This window comes from Carassius gibelio, chromosome B10 (assembly GCF_023724105.1).
Source record: "Carassius gibelio isolate Cgi1373 ecotype wild population from Czech Republic chromosome B10, carGib1.2-hapl.c, whole genome shotgun sequence".
Classification (NCBI taxonomy): Eukaryota; Metazoa; Chordata; class Actinopteri; order Cypriniformes; family Cyprinidae; genus Carassius; species Carassius gibelio.
Genome location: NC_068405.1, coordinates 14,754,958 through 14,773,753, shown reverse-complemented (window position 1 = coordinate 14,773,753; position 18,796 = coordinate 14,754,958). Strand labels below are relative to the sequence as shown.

At 37.9% G+C, this 18,796-nt stretch overlaps 2 protein-coding genes and 1 pseudogene across 3 annotated transcripts; all 3 read right to left on the bottom strand.

Annotated features, from left to right (window-relative positions):
• Positions 1–2,628: 2,628 nt before the first annotated feature.
• Positions 2,629–7,059, bottom strand: LOC127966107 (pinopsin-like; annotated as a pseudogene).
• A 1,949-nt stretch (positions 7,060–9,008) lies between these two features.
• On the bottom strand, positions 9,009–11,923 carry LOC127966757 (uncharacterized). Of its 2 annotated transcripts, none has more exons than XM_052567971.1 (4): positions 11,789–11,923; positions 10,733–10,921; positions 10,274–10,663; positions 9,009–9,544 (listed from the first exon to the last, which is right to left on the bottom strand). In XM_052567971.1, the coding sequence occupies exons 2-4, from the start codon at positions 10,914–10,916 to the stop codon at positions 9,501–9,503; spliced, it is 618 nt and encodes a 205-aa protein (XP_052423931.1). In that variant the 5' UTR covers positions 10,917–10,921; positions 11,789–11,923; the 3' UTR covers positions 9,009–9,500. The 2 variants fall into 2 exon arrangements, with proteins under 2 accessions (XP_052423931.1, XP_052423932.1); XM_052567972.1 differs by having other exon boundaries at positions 10,733–10,917.
• Positions 11,924–12,071: 148 nt separating this feature from the next.
• htatsf1 (HIV-1 Tat specific factor 1) lies at positions 12,072–18,564 on the bottom strand. The gene is made up of 10 exons (XM_052567969.1): positions 18,454–18,564; positions 16,991–17,155; positions 16,645–16,870; positions 16,513–16,560; positions 16,153–16,307; positions 14,818–14,981; positions 14,583–14,679; positions 13,237–13,326; positions 12,973–13,110; positions 12,072–12,593 (listed from the first exon to the last, which is right to left on the bottom strand). Exons 2-10 carry the CDS (start codon positions 17,153–17,155, stop codon positions 12,309–12,311), a joined length of 1,368 nt encoding a protein of 455 aa, XP_052423929.1. The 5' UTR covers positions 18,454–18,564; the 3' UTR covers positions 12,072–12,308.
• Positions 18,565–18,796: the final 232 nt, after the last annotated feature.

The window sequence follows — 18,796 nt, the reverse complement described above, 5'->3', positions numbered from 1 at the left end:
AGCCAAGATTTTTTTTTAGAGAAACCTCCTATTCATTAAACCACAGGATTGTGGTTTATAATTATAAGAGGTCCATGCATTACCTTTCTGCTGAAGCCATGTTTACCACTGCTGAGATTGAAATAGGTCTATACTGACATAGATTATCTGACATGACAGGCCAAATTAATGTCTATTGGTAATCATGCATGTGAACCTTTGCCTTGCTGCGAGATTTGTGACGGGGTAATGAACTTGAGAGATGAATACAGAGAACAGGATTTGATATAGTACACAGATCACTCACATTATAGATTTAATTATGGCAAGTACACTGATTGCATTATGATATATTAAAAAGAAAATCCCGGGACCACTGGATGGTCAGACAGTTTTGTTTTGTTCATATTTTCAGTATAAATCCAACCTACAGAAATTAAAATAATGTGTGTTTATCTGGCTCTATAATTTAATGCATGGCTTAACATTTAGCTTTTTCCTCAGCAAATATTATGAATAACTTTGATTAATTTGATAAACTACTCAGCTTTTCATGTAATTTATTTAATTAAAAAAGTTTTTTTTTACAACTCTTGCATACCAAACTTTGTCAACTCAGATGGGTTTCTCAGATCAGCATGCCATTCTCAGAGCCGAAGCTCTTTTCTCATCTACTTATTTGCTGGCTCATTAGAGAGTGTGATATGCAGCTCTATCTCTGTCAGGTACAAGCCAATTTCAGAGTCCGTCATTCTGAGAACAAGGAGCACTATTAATGAAAGCCTTCCTCAAATATTTCCTGTGAACTTAATCAGCAAAGGCTAATCATAGAACCTGCACCATCTATCCTGACGAACAGTTAAAAAAAGTTTCAGCCTTTTGAAATGATCTCGATTTATGTCAGCAGGCTCTCAGCATGTGCTCAATAATAATTCAGTTCTGTAATTTAACAACATTTTACAGTTCCACAAATGTTTTATGTGAATATTACTTATGTTTAGTAACTTTTGGGACCCCAAGCCAAATAAGTCCTATAGCTGCTCATCAGATCTGCAGACGAAATATTTCAGTCCATTCTTCTGCACAAGCTGTTTCATAAATAGTTAGGGATATCTTGCATATTTTTGGTATTCCTCAAATGCCTTGAAGAGATGCCACAGCATTTCAATGAGATTGAGGTCAGGACTCTGACCTGACTATTCTTATACAGTATCAGAATTCAGAATTCAGAATTCAGAATGAGCTTTATTGCCAGGTATATTTACACATACGAGGAATTTGTTTTCGTGACAGAAGCTCCGCAGTACAACAGAATGACAGCGACAGAACATAAAACACATAATAAAAGAATAAAAAATACAAATATGTAGACAGTGAATGACAATATACAAATGACAATTGTAGGCAGGTATATTACAAAGTGAAGTTATGTATGTACATATATATTGTGTGATATGGAATTTACAGTATATGGATGCACTCAGTTTGGGTGATTTATTCCTTTGTTTAGGAATATTCATAACCCACTTTTCTTTCAAAGTTTCAGATCACAAACTTCCTTACAACAATGTGCTGTAAAATTGGAACGATGATATTATAATCGCTATGCTTGCAGATCCATAGATTTCTGGGTACTTTGTCATTTGTTAAAAAATCCTTTGACATGTCCTTACACTGACCTTCTGAAGGACAGCCAAGGTACCACCGGTGCTGTTTTCTTCTAGTTGTAATCAATCTGCTTCACTAGGGACTGATAGAGCCCCAAGTCTTCAGATATTCTCTTGTCACCTTTTCCAGACTAATGTACAATTCCTCTTTTGTGGTTCCCTGAAATCTCTTAGGCCCTTTAACATAATCTTAAGGTGAAGAGCAGGTAACCAAATATTTCATTTTTCAAGAGGCCATTATCTTAGAAAATCACACTGTATATGAATTACTACTTTGATGGATTTAAGCATTTGTTGATATGGATATGATTTCTGTTATACAGAAATCTAAATAATTAAAAAGTTTTCCTCAACATTTCCTTATAATTGTAAATGAAGAGGAAAGGAAGTTCATGTGGTAGATATAAAAAACTACAGTGGATGATGAGTGGTTGAAGAACAACAACAAAAAAGAAAACCGATTTCTTACTCCATTACTCAAAAATATTGCAGTAATTTAAAGAAATATATCACTGGACGGAATAAAACGCAAATAAAATGCAAATATTCAGATTTTTGCATTTATTAAATCCATTTGCCAATTTAAAATGCTCTGTTGAATTCTGTTAGAAAAAAAAAAGGTTTCTAGTTACGTGTCACTGCAGTCACTGTATTAGCCAGGTGAGAGGGTTCAGGAGACCGACTCAATACACTTGAAGAAGATTCTGATGTAATATGACCGAAACATCCTAATACTTCTATTTTTTCTCTTCTGTGCACACTGTAGGCATGAACTTCGGATGCTGCCAAGCCCAAGTTTCATTGTTTCACGTTAGAACAAATACTGACACCTGGTGGCAGTTATATACACATATAACACAACTGTGAAACAAAACCCTAATGTACTGGCATCTTTCTTAATAACACACACACTACACACAATGTAATTTCCTGTCCCTCTAAATATGGTTTTGCATGAATGGAACTTTCATATCCTGGGCTTTTATGAAGTACTATGCCCCACAAGCACCAAAGTCCTGTTACCTCTTTGTACTGAAGCCCTCTGGGACCCAAACTTGTCTGGGCTGACAGGTGAAGAAGTGGCACTTCTAGGGATACAGTCCTGTTGAGCACCACCTTCTTCTGTGTGAAGGGTGTGATGGGCTGGAGGTTCTGCTCCACATCTTACTGAAGCTGTAAAGCACCTGTAAAACTGGCAGTAAATCCAGATTTGACTGTAACACTGGTCTATATTTTGGATACAAATAAGCCTATGAGAAGCACATACCTGATTATTGAACAGAATGTATATGATGAGGTTCAGAACAGTGCTGCTCTTTGCTAGTATGGATGATACATCGCTGGCTGTGGGGATGACAATACCAGCGCTCAGTGTGCCAAGCAATGCCATGACCCCATACAGCATCCAACAGAGCAGGCAACAGGACACCATGGAAACCACCATCACCAGCACGTGAGTTTCCCTCCTCTGTGCAGCTGTCTGATTGATCGTAACAACCTGTGAGACGAGGAGACACGCTTTGAGGTTTGCTTTTCAAAGAATAACAGCAACAAGGCTGATTTGAAACACCACATGGTGTTAATGCTCCAGAATATTTGGACTGAAACTGGATTGTGAGACAATTGCAATTGTCTTTTTTTCTTTCTTTTTTTTTACAATAAGGTCCGTTTGTTAATATAAGTTAACTACATTAGTTAACATGAACTGACAATGATCAGTATTTTTATTAATAACATTAACAAAGATGAATAAATACTGTAATAAAATGTATCGCTAATTTTTAATGAATGTTAATCAATGCATTAACTATAACCTTAACTAATGGGACCTTATAAGTGTTATCAGAGAATTTAATGGAATAGTTTAAAATGTGCTGAAAATTTACTAACCTTCAGGTCACCCAAGTTATAAATAAGTTTGTTTCGTTTCAGAACAGATTTAAAATCACTTGCTCACCAGTGGATCCTCTGCAGTGAATGGGTGCCGTCATAATGAGAATCTAAACAGCTGATAAAAACATCACAATAATCCACAAGAAATCTACATGACACAATCTTGTGAAGCTAAACGCTGCGCATTTGTAAGAAACATAATGCTACATTTCACCAAATCTGTTCTGATGAAGAAAATACTAAATCTTGGATGGTCTGAGGGTGCTTTTTTGGATTTGTTAAGAAAAAACTACAATTATTACATACTAAAACTGATCCAGCTGTGTATATAATTTGCAGTAGCCATAAATAATGATGACAATGAGTGTGCGAAGGACTTTGGTTCCGGACAGCAGCATGAAAAATGCTTAATTTATTGCAAACAAACGTTTGGCTAGAAAAATCAATGAGTCTTACTAGAAAGGTGCTCTTTATCAAAATCATTGCTTCCACTCCCATTCTCTTTTACTTTCAACCTTTTCCTCTTTCAATCTTCCCTAACTCCATGAATGGCAATGAGGATCTTCCCGTAGCAGTAGACCATCAGAAGAAGAGGGAGCAGCAGACAAAAGACATCAAGATCTTGTTTCCGGAGAGCGCTGGTTCCACTGGACTGAACAGGTGATGCCGGGACCCTCAGGACCATAGCTTTCCACATGAGTGAGTACAGCCAGCAGCCTTTGATAATGAGTCAGGTCTTTCTATAGTCAGACACATCTGCTTTTGAACAGCACAGATTGGTGCTGTAACGCTCGTATGACAGTACAGCAAGAGATACAAGTGAAACAATGCCTGTTGATATTGGATAAAATGACAAAAAAAAAATTATATGTTCAACTAATTTGTTTCACTGTTGTTTGTTTTATTGTAATAGCAAGTTACTCTACTAATGTAAAAAACGTAATCTTAAAGGGGTCATATGACACTTTTTTAAAGATCATAATTTTGTGTATTTTGTGTAACAGAATATGTTGACATACTTAAATATTCACAAAACATTTTTTTTCAAATACTGTATATTATTGTACATCCTCTATGCCCCTTTCCCTTGTCAAACGCATCATTTTCTACAAAGTGCCTCCTTTGACAAGTGCAGTCTTTATCTGATTGGTATTGATACATCCACACACACACACACACACACACGCACACACACACACACACACATACACACATGCGATGTGCGATGTACAGTCAATACCAAATACTTAAAACTAATAACTAAATATACTTACAGTAGCTGATTCAGAAGAACCAGATTGTCGTAGCAAAGTCAGAATTACCTTCTCTCCGAGGTTCATAAAACGGTCATCCATAAAATGTGGTGCTGTTTTGTTGTATTAAGCTGTCGCACGAATCAAAAACTACATTGAGAGAAGTGTCCAATTCCAGAATGAATGACGAAAGGTGGGCGGGATTGAGAACGGCACGGCTGGTGGTTTCTACGAAGGAGCGTCTGTTGGGCTTGCGGCAACCACATGTGACGACCCAGGGATGGATTTCTCCTCTTTTTGAAGACCAAATGTGGCGAGTGGGGCGGGGCCGAGAGGCGTGGGAACGAGGAGTGAGGCCAGGTGTAGTGATTGGAGATGAGCTACACCTGAGCCCCACCGCTAGTATCGAGTCCCACGTAGGAGATGGAAGGATATAAAACTGGAGCGACGACCGTGAAGGACGAGAGAGGACCAGGCCTGGGATATTATTTTATGTTTTGGCTTTTATTTGCGCGCACCAGTCGTCCGCGAGGGGCTGGTGCGCCGTTTTGTATTTACTTTTGATTATTAAAATGAGTTTTTGATTGTGCGCCGGTTCCCGCCTCCTTCTTCCCGATGAATATGGAGATTTGTTTGTTACAGTGGTGCCGAAGCCCGGGAGAAGGAGGGACGCGCTGCTGAAGATCCCTCGCCGCTGTGGTGAATCCGCGGTGCCCTCGAGCTGGCAAGATGTGTGCCGCCATGGACGCTCGAGGCGGTGGGCTGGAGCGAGTTGCCGGGGACGGGCGAGCTCGCTGCCGACCGCCCACGACAAGGAGGGGCGGCTGCCGTCCGTGAGGGAGCGGAGGAGTCGGCGCCGTTCGCCAGGGGGCCGGAGCCTGCCGCCTCCGTGACGGAATCCGGAGGGGCAGGGAACGGGGGACTCCTGCCGCTGCCCAAAATCGGAGGAGCCGTCGCCGTCCACCGGGCGGCGGAGGAGTGTCGTGCCGTCCGCCGAGGGCCGTCCAGTGCCACCGCCGGGCACCGCGGAGGAGATCACCCAGCCGGTGGAGGGCCGAGCAGCAGTGCGTCTGGGAACCGGATTTTTTTTTTTTTTTTCCTCTCTCCCCTCTCTCGTCCCTGTCGCTCCTCCTTCCATCTCCTTTTCTCTCGCCTCGTCTGTCCTACCCCCGGGTTCCCGCAGGTCCCCGTGAGCGGTCTCCCCCGGAGGGAAGGGGGGGGGGGGAGTAGAGCGCAGTCTCGGGAGTACCCCCCGGCCTGCGAGGGGCGATGGGGGTATGTGGCGAGTGGGGCGGGGCCGAGAGGCGTGGGAACGAGGAGTGAGGCCAGGTGTAGTGATTGGAGATGAGCTACACCTGAGCCCCACCGCTAGTATCGAGTCCCACGTAGGAGATGGAAGGATATAAAACTGGAGCGACGACCGTGAAGGACGAGAGAGGACCAGGCCTGGGATATTATTTTATGTTTTGGCTTTTATTTGCGCGCACCAGTCGTCCGCGAGGGGCTGGTGCGCCGTTTTGTATTTACTTTTGATTATTAAAATGAGTTTTTGATTGTGCGCCGGTTCCCGCCTCCTTCTTCCCGATGAATATGGAGATTTGTTTGTTACACCAAACAAAGTAGTTATGCATCTAATCGACATGGCTGTGGCGGTAACAACAATACTACAACTAGAATAAAAGGTTCGCCTTCTTTCTTTGCATGAACATCTGGGCAGTGTTATGCAAATCTTCCCACATAGTGATGTAGAGATGTGGGGGTGTGTTAGAACGAGCCGTTTTAGAGGGGTGTGGATGAGTATTAACTTTTTTAAAAAGAACATCTCTTTGGATTTGAGACTTTAGTCTTTGCAATTTCACAGATCTTCTTCATGCACCAAGAGCTTGTAACACTCCAAAGAGAAAAGAAAAACTGAAATCGCAGCATGTGACCCCTTTAAGTGGATCGGAGTCCTCAGGACATGAAAGTGGGCGAAGAACAAAAAAACAAGAAAGTTATTTTGGAAACTGAAAATGAAGATAATTCCCAAATACACTGCCAGTACAGTGAATCCTGTGTGACTGAATCCAGGCAGATCTACAAGAGTCAGTGTGTCCATCTGGCTGCTGTCTCTGATGACTCTCTGAGGAGCATAAAATAGCAGGCAGTAAACATATTAGGCAGAAAAGAGCACACCTGTATGCTGTAATACAGAAGCTGAAGAAAGAAAAAGTTAATCAGACTCTCAGTCTCAGGTTGTTTGATACAGACGCATCGGTCCGGTTCATTATCGCCCCCACCTCAGCTGATCCCGACCCTCCACATCTTCAATCAGCCTGATTGCCTCTCACAACTTAATCACACTTATCTACCTACTATGGCAAGCCACTTTAACATGTATCCCTTAAAATGTATAAATATATGGTGACTAGGCTTTTTATAGTTGAATTTTCTTTTGAATATTGAATATTAACTTTAGTATTTGCAATTGAACTGTAGGATTTAGTAATTTGGGGGACCTAAGCAAATTCCAGGTAGGGGCTGATGCTGTTCTAAAGCCATATTAGGCTACCTTTTTTTAAAAAACAATCACTGCATGAGAGTGTTCACCGCTCCATAATGTTTACATCTCCTCATGAGAAGATATGAAGATATTCAACATATGAATAACATGCCAGGTCATGCATAAGTTCTTTTCTCTTTGAATTAAAACCCAAATTTAAGTAAGTGCACTTGTCTGAAAAAGTGTGGGCATGTCCCATGCGTATTCTACTCCCATGTATAGTGGTAAGATACTAGTGACTATTGGAATATTTAATTTAAGTCAGTGAAACTAAAATATATATTATTCAATACTGTATTTTATATAAAAAAAATAGTAATGTAAAAGTAGTTATTAGTTAAATTAATTAAAATGAAAATGGCTTGCCACAATACCAATATACCCACACACCATTTACTGAGGTGGAGGGTCTTTTGATATCTGAGAGGAACTATTAATAAAATCTCAATTCTCAATTCTATTAATCTCATTCTTGAGCCATGTCAAACTGGTCTGTATTTCTAATTGATTTTAATTCAATTTCTGAATAGTAGAAGACATTTCCAAACTTAACGCCTGAGAAAAATGGTACAACTCACTGAACACAGATATTTTGTGATAAAATACCCTGTCATTCTATATTCTGTGGTAAGCTGTCACATCAGAACCTGCCATTAAATAACTTCTTATATGGTCTATTTATTGATTTCATAATTAAATAACTGTTTAATAAAATCTTAACATTATGAATCAGCAAAAATGTAATATAAATACATATATAACTTAAAATATTACATTTATATTTGTTTGAAATTTAAAAAACAGGCCAACTTGAGTCTATCTAGTGTGTTCCCCAGTACATATGAAGCTATTAATATACTGACCTAAGATAAATTATTCATCATTTTGCTCTCATTTTTAAGTTGCATTTAATGGCTCTCTGTGCATAGTTATGCTGCTTTAAGGTTTGTGGGCAGACTTTGACTTTCTTCTCCTAAAGAGTCTCCCAAAGTGTAATTAGCAGTAATAACTGTTTTGTTGAAATGTGGGAGTAAGAGAATGTGAAAAGCCATCCTCACGTGCATGTTCATTCCCCACGTCCCCTGAACACATGCACAGTGGAGAGTGCTGCTGAAGCGAACTATGTAGGAGGACACCTGTGGTGAATGACTGAGTGGGAAACGAATCCCCCTTTGGGACCGTTGCTCAGCACTTACAAACTTTTAGAACAGAGGCACATGACGTAAGTTTGCAGTGATGTGTGGGCAGTCCTGACATAAAGTTGAGTCTTTAGCCTCAAAGAAATGTCTATTTTAATGCAAATCAATGTTTTGAGCTAGAGATAATGTAATAGACTTTTTTCTTTATATTTTTAAATTGTCTTAAGCTGAAAGCTAAATCTAACATGCCAATGAACAACAACAACAACAAATATATATATATATAACTTCAAACCTGACCATTTTCATGTAGGATTTATTAAATAAAGGGTCGACTGGTTATTTATACTGAAAATAGATTATTGTTTACTGTTCTTGAAAATAATTGAGGAAAGTTATGATTGTGCAAACTTCCTTTAGCTGTTTTGTTAAAAGTCAGGGCTTGTGACAGGGAAATACATCACTGCTTGAGGGAAAAAGTGTGAAGCAGGTTTTGCAAACAGGTTTGTAAAGATGAAGTCCAATACCATTTGAACAGTTTCAAAGAAATTTATTTTTGAGTTCATTTTACTTGGCCTTCTGTGTAACCTTATCTACAGAGTCAACATTTGTGGATAAGCTTTTGAAGGGACAAGGTATGAAAGAGAAAAGTTTCATTTAAAGAGTAACTACAGTATATTTAATATATTTTTTGACACATGACTATATAAGTTTTTGCATTACGAAAATTATGACAATACTATACACAGAGAAAGTCTGGTAAAACTATAAATGTATTACAAATCATATAAATGATTCCAATTAGGTATTCTCACTTATGTCCTACTAGAAGTTACCTTATGCACATCCTCAAGGCTAAATCAAGCAATTAACTGCCATTCATCGATGAGGAATGTCTGACACCATGAATATAATGGTTTGAATCACTCTTCCAGATGACTGAAAACCACAGCATTCTTAAGCTTACATAATAATGCAAACGCAGACAGTCTTTTATATTTTCGACATAGAGCCAGAAATCCCTCCTTCAATACCAGTACAAATCCTTACTGATTTCTGACACAGGCACACCTGTAAAACACAAGACGATCACAAATAAATAATTTATCACCACCTAAACAAACACTTCATTTAAGCACTGCAAGTAAGTCTGCAGTAGTAGAATGTCCCATTTGACAGTATTCATAAAACGTGTCTGGATGACTTATTACTTGACTTAAAGAGATAGTTCATCCACAAATGCAAATTATGTAATCATTTACTCACCCTCAAGTTGTTCCAAACCTTTCTTTTGCTGAACACGAAAGAAGATACTTTGAAAAATGTTTTTGCTCCTCATTGACATAGAATTTTTTTTTTCCCATACTATGGAAGTCAGTGGGGACCAGCAACTATTTGTTTCCTCATATTTTTCAGAAGTATGTTCTTTTATGTTCAATCTAAAAGCAACTCATACAGTTTTGGAACAACTCGAGGGTGAGTTAAGGATGACTAGTTAAGGATGACTATTTCTCTAAATAGATGACTTTATATTAAATATAATTTTTTTTTTAACTGTTGAGAAGAAGCACCTCGGCTCATATGCAAATTCTGTGGAATAAAGGATTCTGATTGGTGAATCAAAAACTGTTTATCAGATTATTACATATCTCCCGTATCACACCGTGGACTCATCACCTTGTCTTGTCTTGTGTTAATTACTAGCTGACTGTCCATTATTCTTTACTGAACAATTGATTGATTTCCTTGCACTTGCATTAAATACATTTTTGTGCAAACAGTTAGCAATGGCATAATTACCTGAATCCATGCCGATCCTGCTTCCATCCCTAAAGGCCGTCCCAGAATTCCACTCTGGTCTGGTTTCTGATTTAGAAAAGGGCGAGATCATGATGCCCCCTGTTGGCCGATCCATTTGTAACAGGTTCAGGTAAGAGCTGGCACTGCTCTCAGCAGCCATGGGCTGTTGATAGAGTATTTGAGGCAGTTCGTAGGCTGTGCTCTGTCTGGGTGGACATGGCCAGAGGGTCGAGGAGGGTGATGATGATGATGATGATGACAGTACTGAAGGGTTCACAATAACTCCCTGGGATGGAGGTCCCATGGTTGTCAATTGGGCCAGCTTAGAGCTGGAAGAGTGTGTGGACTTAGACCACGTTACACCAGAAGCCCATGATGATGAGGGGACATCTGGGATAAGAAATGCATTAGAAAGATAGACAGACAGACAGACAGACAGATAGATGCACATTAACGCACCAGATTTTGGAATCCTATTGCTGTCCTTGGCTTTAGTACTGAGGTCTTTTGGTGTGGTTGCTTTATTCAGGGCACGGAAGAAGTGCTCATCCACTGCAGTGTTGATGTCGCCTTGATAGTATGTAAAGAGCTGAGGAGGATCTTTACACTCCTCTGAGTGCTTTAACATTATGTCCTCCATCATCCTGACTTAGGAATACAACATAGATGGGTTATTTTACAATTTTGTCTTTATTCTCTTTTTACATAGAAAAACAACTGACTATCCTATACATTCAAATAAATGAAATGGGAAACACTGTAATAACAGTTCTTTGAAGGAGTGAACTCTCTAAGGACATCAAAGATTTCTCATTAACACTTCATCTTATGTACACACTCAATGAAATGTATATAAAGATTATGATTTTTTTTCAAGCATTTGTAATTTCACCACCTTGAGTACGAGGATTGTGTAATTAAACTAAAAATGTTGTTTTTCACAAATATTAAGCACAACTGTTCTCAACATTAATGTTTCTTAAGCACTAAATCTGCGTATAAGAATCCTTTCTAAAGTATAATGCGACACTGAATATTTGATAAATGACTGCTTTCACATTTCCGAAGCCTTGGTGAGCATAAAAGACTTCTCTCAGCAACATTAAAACAAACCCAAACAATCCCAAAAGATAAAAGTAGTGCATACTACAATTTATGAATGTAGCTTGAGATGGCAGTGCAGTTTATTCATATTTAAACATGATTTATTTAATAGAATATTTAAACCTCAACCAACAAAAATGCTTAAAAGAAAAATCTTATCAAACTGTTAAAAACTGGCAAAACAAAATCCTTGAGACGGAAAACGGAATTAATCATAATTCATAGAAGTAAGCTCTTACTTATTCTAGAAATAAACATAAAAGGTAGGTAAAACATCCAAAAAATGTAATCCACACTTCTAAAGGGAAACAAGTTGTACTGCTCCTACTTATACTTCAAGCACTCCTTTCTCAAATTGAAACAGGATTTTAATTGCATTCACAAATAAATTCAGATCCCGAAACTGCTTACCAAACTGAATCCAGCCACCATCCAGCCACCGATCATACTAAAACAAAACAAATGTGATACTACGTGCAGGAGGTGCTCTTCTTTACTTGTGCACTGAAAAATGCACCCGAGCGAGTTGAACAAGCTCTCTCAAACAGATAAAACCACAGCTGTCACTAGGCTTACACGGAACTACACGCAAGGAAACTGCTTGTTTTTTTGTTCCCATGTAAACCAAAGATCTTGTTAGTGAGTGACGTTACTAATGAACATCTTTTTCATGAAAGAAACAATGACGAGGTCACAAAATATATTTTTTTTTACTATAAAACTATTAACAGATGTTCAAATTGATTCAATGACACACATTAGCATAAAGCACAAAGTGACTATCTTCAGTCAAATTTCAATTAGTGTCCATATTCAGATATGGTGAAATGCAGACATGTCATGGGAATAAACAATTAAAAGGAAACACTGTATATTAGAATGAAGATGTTTTAGCAAGAGACATTAAATAAGTCGTCTTTTCTCTCAACATCTACGCATCCTCATTATCACTTCCTGCTAAACTGCTATCGGTCGACGCTACTCCTCCTTCCTCTTCATCCTCCTCCTCCTCATCTTTCTCCTCCTGTGGTTTTGCAGCGCTTTCGTTTGCATGTTCCTCCAGTCGAGTCTGATCTGCTGCTTCTTGTGTGCTGGAATTTTGTTGTTCAGCTGCTTTTGAAGCGTCCGCTTTAGCTTTGGCAGACGCACTCTCGTCACTTAAGAAAGAACCCCAGGCTTTCAGTCTCTCTTCTCGTTCTCGGGAGGTTTCCTCAACCTGGGTGACCAGAGCCAAAATGTTGGACAAAGAAAAATAAGCAGAGGATAACAGAAATGATCAATTTTTAATCATTTTGTTGGGAGAGCCAGTCTTGCATGTTTTTTTTTTCACTCAAATGTAATAACTTTTCTTTTCCCCATTAGACTATTGGATAAACAACAGCCAAATAGATTATTTTTGGCAAACCTGCATTCGGTTTTGTATGCACAGTAACATGTTTGCATGATTCTGCAAATTCCTGATTGATAAACTGAAGTCCCTCTCTACATTTTCTCTCTTTAAACATCCTGTTTTATTCAGAAAATATCAGATTGTGGAAGTAAAATGGATTGCAAGCAACAAATCACGATGGCTTTAAATAGACCAAGTATTTTACCTGGTAGTCAGTTACACCATCCCACAGCTGTGCTGATAGTTTCCTCCCACCAAACCAGCGTCCATTCAGAGCCATCTGACACGCGTCCGCCTCTTCAGGTTCTTTAAAAGCCACAGATGCCACTCCATCAGGGTGCCTCTGATTTCCATGGAAAAAGCAGAGAGTTTAGTGTTAGAAATTATGGAGAGAGAGACATTTGTATGGTCACTGACTTTAGATACAACTAAGTTGTATTATATTAACTGTGGACAGGAGAAGACTTACATCGAAGATGATGACCTTCTTCACTTGCCCAAATTTCTCACATTCTGTCCGGAGATCATCTCTGTACTCATTCAGAACCAAGGGATCCTCCTGCATGAGACATAGGGTGCAGCTCTTTCACACATCGTCAGTCAAAAGTATGAACACATTTGACTTCATTTATATTGCTCATCAATAAAAAATAAAATAAAAAAAAACCTAAACTGGTAACACTTTAGTATAGGAACCAATTCTCACTATTAAGTAGGTACTTATTAACATGCCTATTATTAACATATTGGCTGTTTATTAGCACTTATATAGCACATTTTCTGCATGACCATGTTGTACGTTCATAATCCTACCAAATACCTAAACTTAACAACTACCTAACTAACTATTGATAGGCAGCAGATTAGGAGTTTGAAGCAAAATAATAGTTTATCATTAGTTAGTAGCGAGAATTGGAGCTTAAAATTAAGTGTGACCCAAACAATTTATTTAAAAGGCCAACGGTTAAACGATTGAAATTTACTTTGTTGACAAAATATAAATTGTGCCTAACTGCTACCAAAAAAAAAACTAAACAAAAAACATATATACAAATATATATATCAATCAATGCTTTAAACAGTTGTGCTGCTTAATATTTTTGAGGAATTTATTAATAAATAATTCTTGTATTTATGAATAAATACAAACATTTATGAATAAATTCTTTGATGCATAGTAACAGCATGTAATTGCGGAGTTTATTTGTCAAGTTAAAATATTAACTTCGTACAAATAAACCTTACTGACTCCAAACATTTCAGACTTAAATTATTTATAATTGAGGCCTATATTATTTACAGTTGCGTCACAGGTTTCGTAAGATACTTACATTTAATAATTTCAGTATCAGTCTCATTCATTAAACAATTAATAGTCTCAGAAATCATGCCGATTCGTGAACAGCAGATCCACACCTGCATTCCTGCTCTCATCTGAGCCTTTAGGTTGCACCTACTTCAGGAATGCAGACAGACCAGCTACGAGATGTTCATCGCTGCTACAGAGAAACTAAACAATGCCACAGCTCTAAACTGTTGCTAATCAAGTGCGTTACTGTAATTAACTTCAAACATCATGAATACCGGTACAAGGCTAAAGTTAATCTGAACTGTAGAAAGAAATTCTGTAGGTCTGGTTTTAGCTGCAGCAACAGATATTTGACAAAAGCTCTGTCAGAAGACACTTTTTTTTTTTTATGCAGACAGCATTCAATGTGAAGTGTTGCCAACAAACTTTTCTTTTATTCCCTAACATCTGTAGTATGTTCCAGTGTGTCTGAGGATGTGTCAGCATATTTTGTGATTAACTCTTGCCTCAAAGTCACTGGGATGAAACATGTTTTGGATGATGATGACTTTTTCATGCCTTTTGCGAGTTTCCCCAGCTTTCTCTGGCCTCCAGTCCAGCTGCCTGTTAATCATAAATTACTAAAATATCAGTCATAGCTACAGCAACACAAAAAATATGGTGATTAGGCAGAGTACTGTTGCACAATGAATCCAAATCAACTATATAGAGCCGCAGGAGTCAGTCTGAACAGGTTCTTACTTTTGTTGCTGCTGGAGCTTTTTACGGTATTCTTTGTTCTTTTTCTTCTTCTTGCTGGCATCATATTGTCCTTTGAGCTCGAATCGCGCTGCCTCCACATGCAGCTGGTAGCCCCGAATCTCTGTCTCATCCAAAAGCCGCACGGCAAGAGCCACAGACTCTTTCTGCAAGGAATTATGAAATAATAATGTCTATAAAATGATATAAACACATGTAAATAGTGTTAAAGAGATTAATGTTCATTCAAAATACAGCTGAAATAAATGTTGTAATCAACTAAAATTACTACAATAAAAAAAAAAGCTAAATAGAAATGCGTGTGTGTATACAAAATGTACCAATAAAAACAAAAGCAAGCACATAACAAAATTACTAAAACAACATTGAAACATTAAAATTGAAATATAAAAATCGAATTCAAAATATTCATAAATATTTTAATAGTATATAAATAATATTAAAATAGCATTGACTGTAAAGTACATGTTTTTATTTCACACACACACATATACAAAATAAATATATATCTTGTATTTTCCGCACTATAAGTTGCAAATGTTTTCATAGTTTGGCTGGTCCTGTGACTTATAGTCAGGTGCGACTTATTTATCAAAATTAATTTGACATGAACCAAGAGAAAACATTACCGTCTACAGCCGCAAGAGGGCGCTCTGTGTTTTCAAGGAGAGGCTACAGGAGCATTGAGCAGCATAGAGCGCCCTCTCGCGGCTATAGACGGTAATGTTTTATGTCTAAATAGTGCGACTTAATTTTTTTTTTTTCGTCGTCATGATGTATTTTTGGACTGATGCGACTAAAAATAAGGTATATATGAAAAGTGTGTGTGTGTGTATGTGTGTGTGTGTATATATATATATATATATATATATATATATATATTATACACACACACACACAAAAACAGTATATAGAATTTAATTTAATGTTGCATTCTGGTCATTCAGGCCCAGCATGTAGGCTGGTTAATGTTGTCAAATTGGACTAAAACTTACTGGCTTTGCTCACACAGGGTATAACAACTTGTTTCAGTGTGTTAAACTGCCAGCGTTCAGTTTCTTGTTATGGAGTGAACTTATTTTTGTTCTATTAGCACGTTTGCATTTCTTTTCGGAGCTGACTGTAGACATCTGAACTTATGAAACTTATTTTTTGGAGTTAACCCTGGCAAAAATATCCACATATAGTGCTCTTTTGCTCATAAACTAAGATGCATAAGCACAAATCAATGTAGCCTACGATCAAGCAATTTCATTCAAGATTTTCAGCACAGCACAAGGGATAAATAAACTTGATCACAGTATTACAATTACCAACCTTCAGGTAGCAGCAAAGTCCATCTCCTTTTTGGTTTCCATCCTTGTCCTTATAGAGCTTGATTTTATAGTCTTCTGTGATAGGATCACGCATGATAAGTCCACATTTGGACATGAACTCCACAAACTCATCAGGAGTTATGTCCGGAGGAAGACCTAGAAGAGACACAAATTCACTGAAAGACATTTTGAGAGACTAACTTTTGATTGTCAGCTCGTATTTAAGCCAGAAGACATTTAAAAAACAGAAATGGCCAATAGAGGGAGTCATACCAGTATTTACAACAGGATTCCAACTTCATATCAAAATTACAAACAAATAGTGATCTACTGTAATCTAAACAAAAATGAAATTATTCACCTGTCACATAAACATTGGTGTTTTTGTCTTTTTCAACTTCAAACCATCCTGTAAAACACAAGACACAATGTTTATTTGTTAATATAATTAGAATACTTGGAAAAAAATAAATGGTAATGAATAACTTCTTACCTGGATCTGCTTTCCTTTTCTCTCCTTTCTGAGCTCCCTCCTTAGTTTTTTCCTGGTCTGAGCTCTCCTCCAGTTTCTTGGGTTCTTCTGGTTTCTTGGGCTCCTCTGGAGCTCCTCCTTTGGCAGGGAGAAAGTCGGTGACAGGAACCGCAGCACTTGGATCAGGGGCCCCTTCCTCATTGAAGCCATAGTTTGCTTGATATGCTGCGATGAAATCATCATTTACCTAGAAAGAAACAAATAATGAGTGAACCTTAATAAAGAACTTATTTATTAGTTGCCTCTGACCAGGTTATAAAAACAGAATTGTTGAGTAAATGTAGTATTTTGTTTGGCAAGGAGAGACCTTTGGAAACCATGCTCTCTTTTCATGGTCCCAGTCGTACTCCGTGCCGTCTTCTGGGTCGACGTATGTATACGGATCTTCTCCAACCTCTCGCCTCTGTCCATACAGCTGCTGCAAACGGAGCTGCTCATGAAACTCTTTATTACCGTCTGAATCCCCACTCATCTACAGAAACCAAGATAAGACAGAAATACTTCATGTAAAAAATCATGAGCTCTGCAGACACAAAAGTAATATATTTATATATTAGGGGTGTAACAGTACATTTATTCGCATTGAATGGTAACAGTATGGACGTCACAGTTAGTCATAGTCGATCAATCCAAATCCAAATCAATTGCAACGTCAGGAAAGAGCAGAAGAAGGGACGATCTATGCACCAATCCAAAACAAAAACGGGGAGATCAGATGGCATGCCGGCTACAAATCTGAACCAGTTTTTAGTTTTATTTTGGCTGATCTCTATTCCAGAATTGCACACAAACTGCATTGCAATCATTTCCCAAAATGTAATTTGTGCGGAAAGAGGAGAAAATACCGTAACAGGCAGATCAAGCTCACTGTTCGCAATGTTCAAAATATAGAAAGGCAGATATATTGGGGTTTGTATGAATGTATCTCTGAGAGGAGCTGACCATCTCCAGAAATGTTTAAATGGAATTTTCTTCTCCTCTTACCGCCATATAATGCATATTAAAGTAGTGTTTATAAGCGCAGCTGCTTTGTTTACAGCAGTAACCAATAAAAGGCAATATTGCTGCTGTTCCATAAGCGCCATCTGCTGTCAAAGATTAAATATGCATTTTCATTCAATCGGTCAGCGTTTTTTTTTTTTTTTTTGTGCAGGTGTCTTGTGTAACACAATTTCATTCAAATCAGATTATTCTGTTTTTCTTTAAATCTTGAAATTGTAAAATATAACTGAAATAAAAAAGAACAGCTCATGCATTACTGTCTTTCAAAATAAATGAGAGAGAGAAAAAAAACTGTACTGGCACCTGTTGTACCGAACTCGTATTGAACCGTGACGCCAAAAACGAGGTAACGTTACGTACCAAACCGTGATTTATGTGTACTGTTACACCCCTAATATATATTAGTGAAAATTTAGAGTTACAGGGGATAACTTGCAAACACACTGGAACAAATGACTTGTGGGCGTTTTAATATGAATTGCCGCTTCATTTGGCGCGTGTTATGAGTTCTCAATGTTTTCAGCCACAACACATTATTAGTACTCTCAATGTTTTAAGCCCAAACATCTTGATAGTTTTGATGATGAGAAAGACTGATGTGAACTGACCCAAATCAATCCGCTTATGATGATATGACGAGTAAACACAGGGGTGCTAATTGACTTATTTAGAGACACACCGCTATCTAGATTCAATATACGAGTTGAACAATAGAACATTTACTCTGATTTAACATTTTAAATAAAGAATATATTAAAAAGAACCCACCGTTTCCAGTGCTGTGTCTCCGAAACGTAGAAGCGTTACACTTCCGGGGAAGAACGTGAAAGTCCGCCGGTATGCTTCTTCCGGAATGAAACTGTTGGCTACACATGTGTAGTTCCTTTTTCTAAGGCCCCTTTTGCAGTACTAATAAGTCGTATAAGTTTACGTTCACAGTGTATAGTGCGTCATTCGGGACGCATCTTATGTTTTTCATTCAAATGAACTTTTTAAACTTGAAAGATTTATTTAGACCTTAAAGATTTATTAAGGAAACGTGTTGATTATTTCACAAAAATGCCACATCTCATCAAAGAAATGATAGTTTTTTATACATCATTTAAATATT

Excerpts from the sequence above, each read along its gene's own strand:
- LOC127966757 (XM_052567971.1), bottom strand. The coding sequence starts at position 10,916 with ATGATGGAGGACATAATGTTAAAGCACTCAGAGGAGTGTAAAGATCCT. Across the intron at positions 10,664-10,732 it reads CAATAGGATTCCAAAATCTG|ATGTCCCCTCATCATCATGG; the intron begins GTGCGTTAATGT and ends TTCTTATCCCAG. Across the intron at positions 9,545-10,273 it reads CAGGATCGGCATGGATTCAG|GTGTGCCTGTGTCAGAAATC; the intron begins GTAATTATGCCA and ends TGTGTTTTACAG.
- htatsf1 (XM_052567969.1), bottom strand. The coding sequence starts at position 17,155 with ATGAGTGGGGATTCAGACGGTAATAAAGAGTTTCATGAGCAGCTCCGT. Across the intron at positions 16,308-16,512 it reads CACCAATGTTTATGTGACAG|GTCTTCCTCCGGACATAACT; the intron begins GTGAATAATTTC and ends TGTCTCTTCTAG. Across the intron at positions 13,327-14,582 it reads TTCATCCCAGTGACTTTGAG|GAGGATCCCTTGGTTCTGAA; the intron begins GCAAGAGTTAAT and ends TGTCTCATGCAG.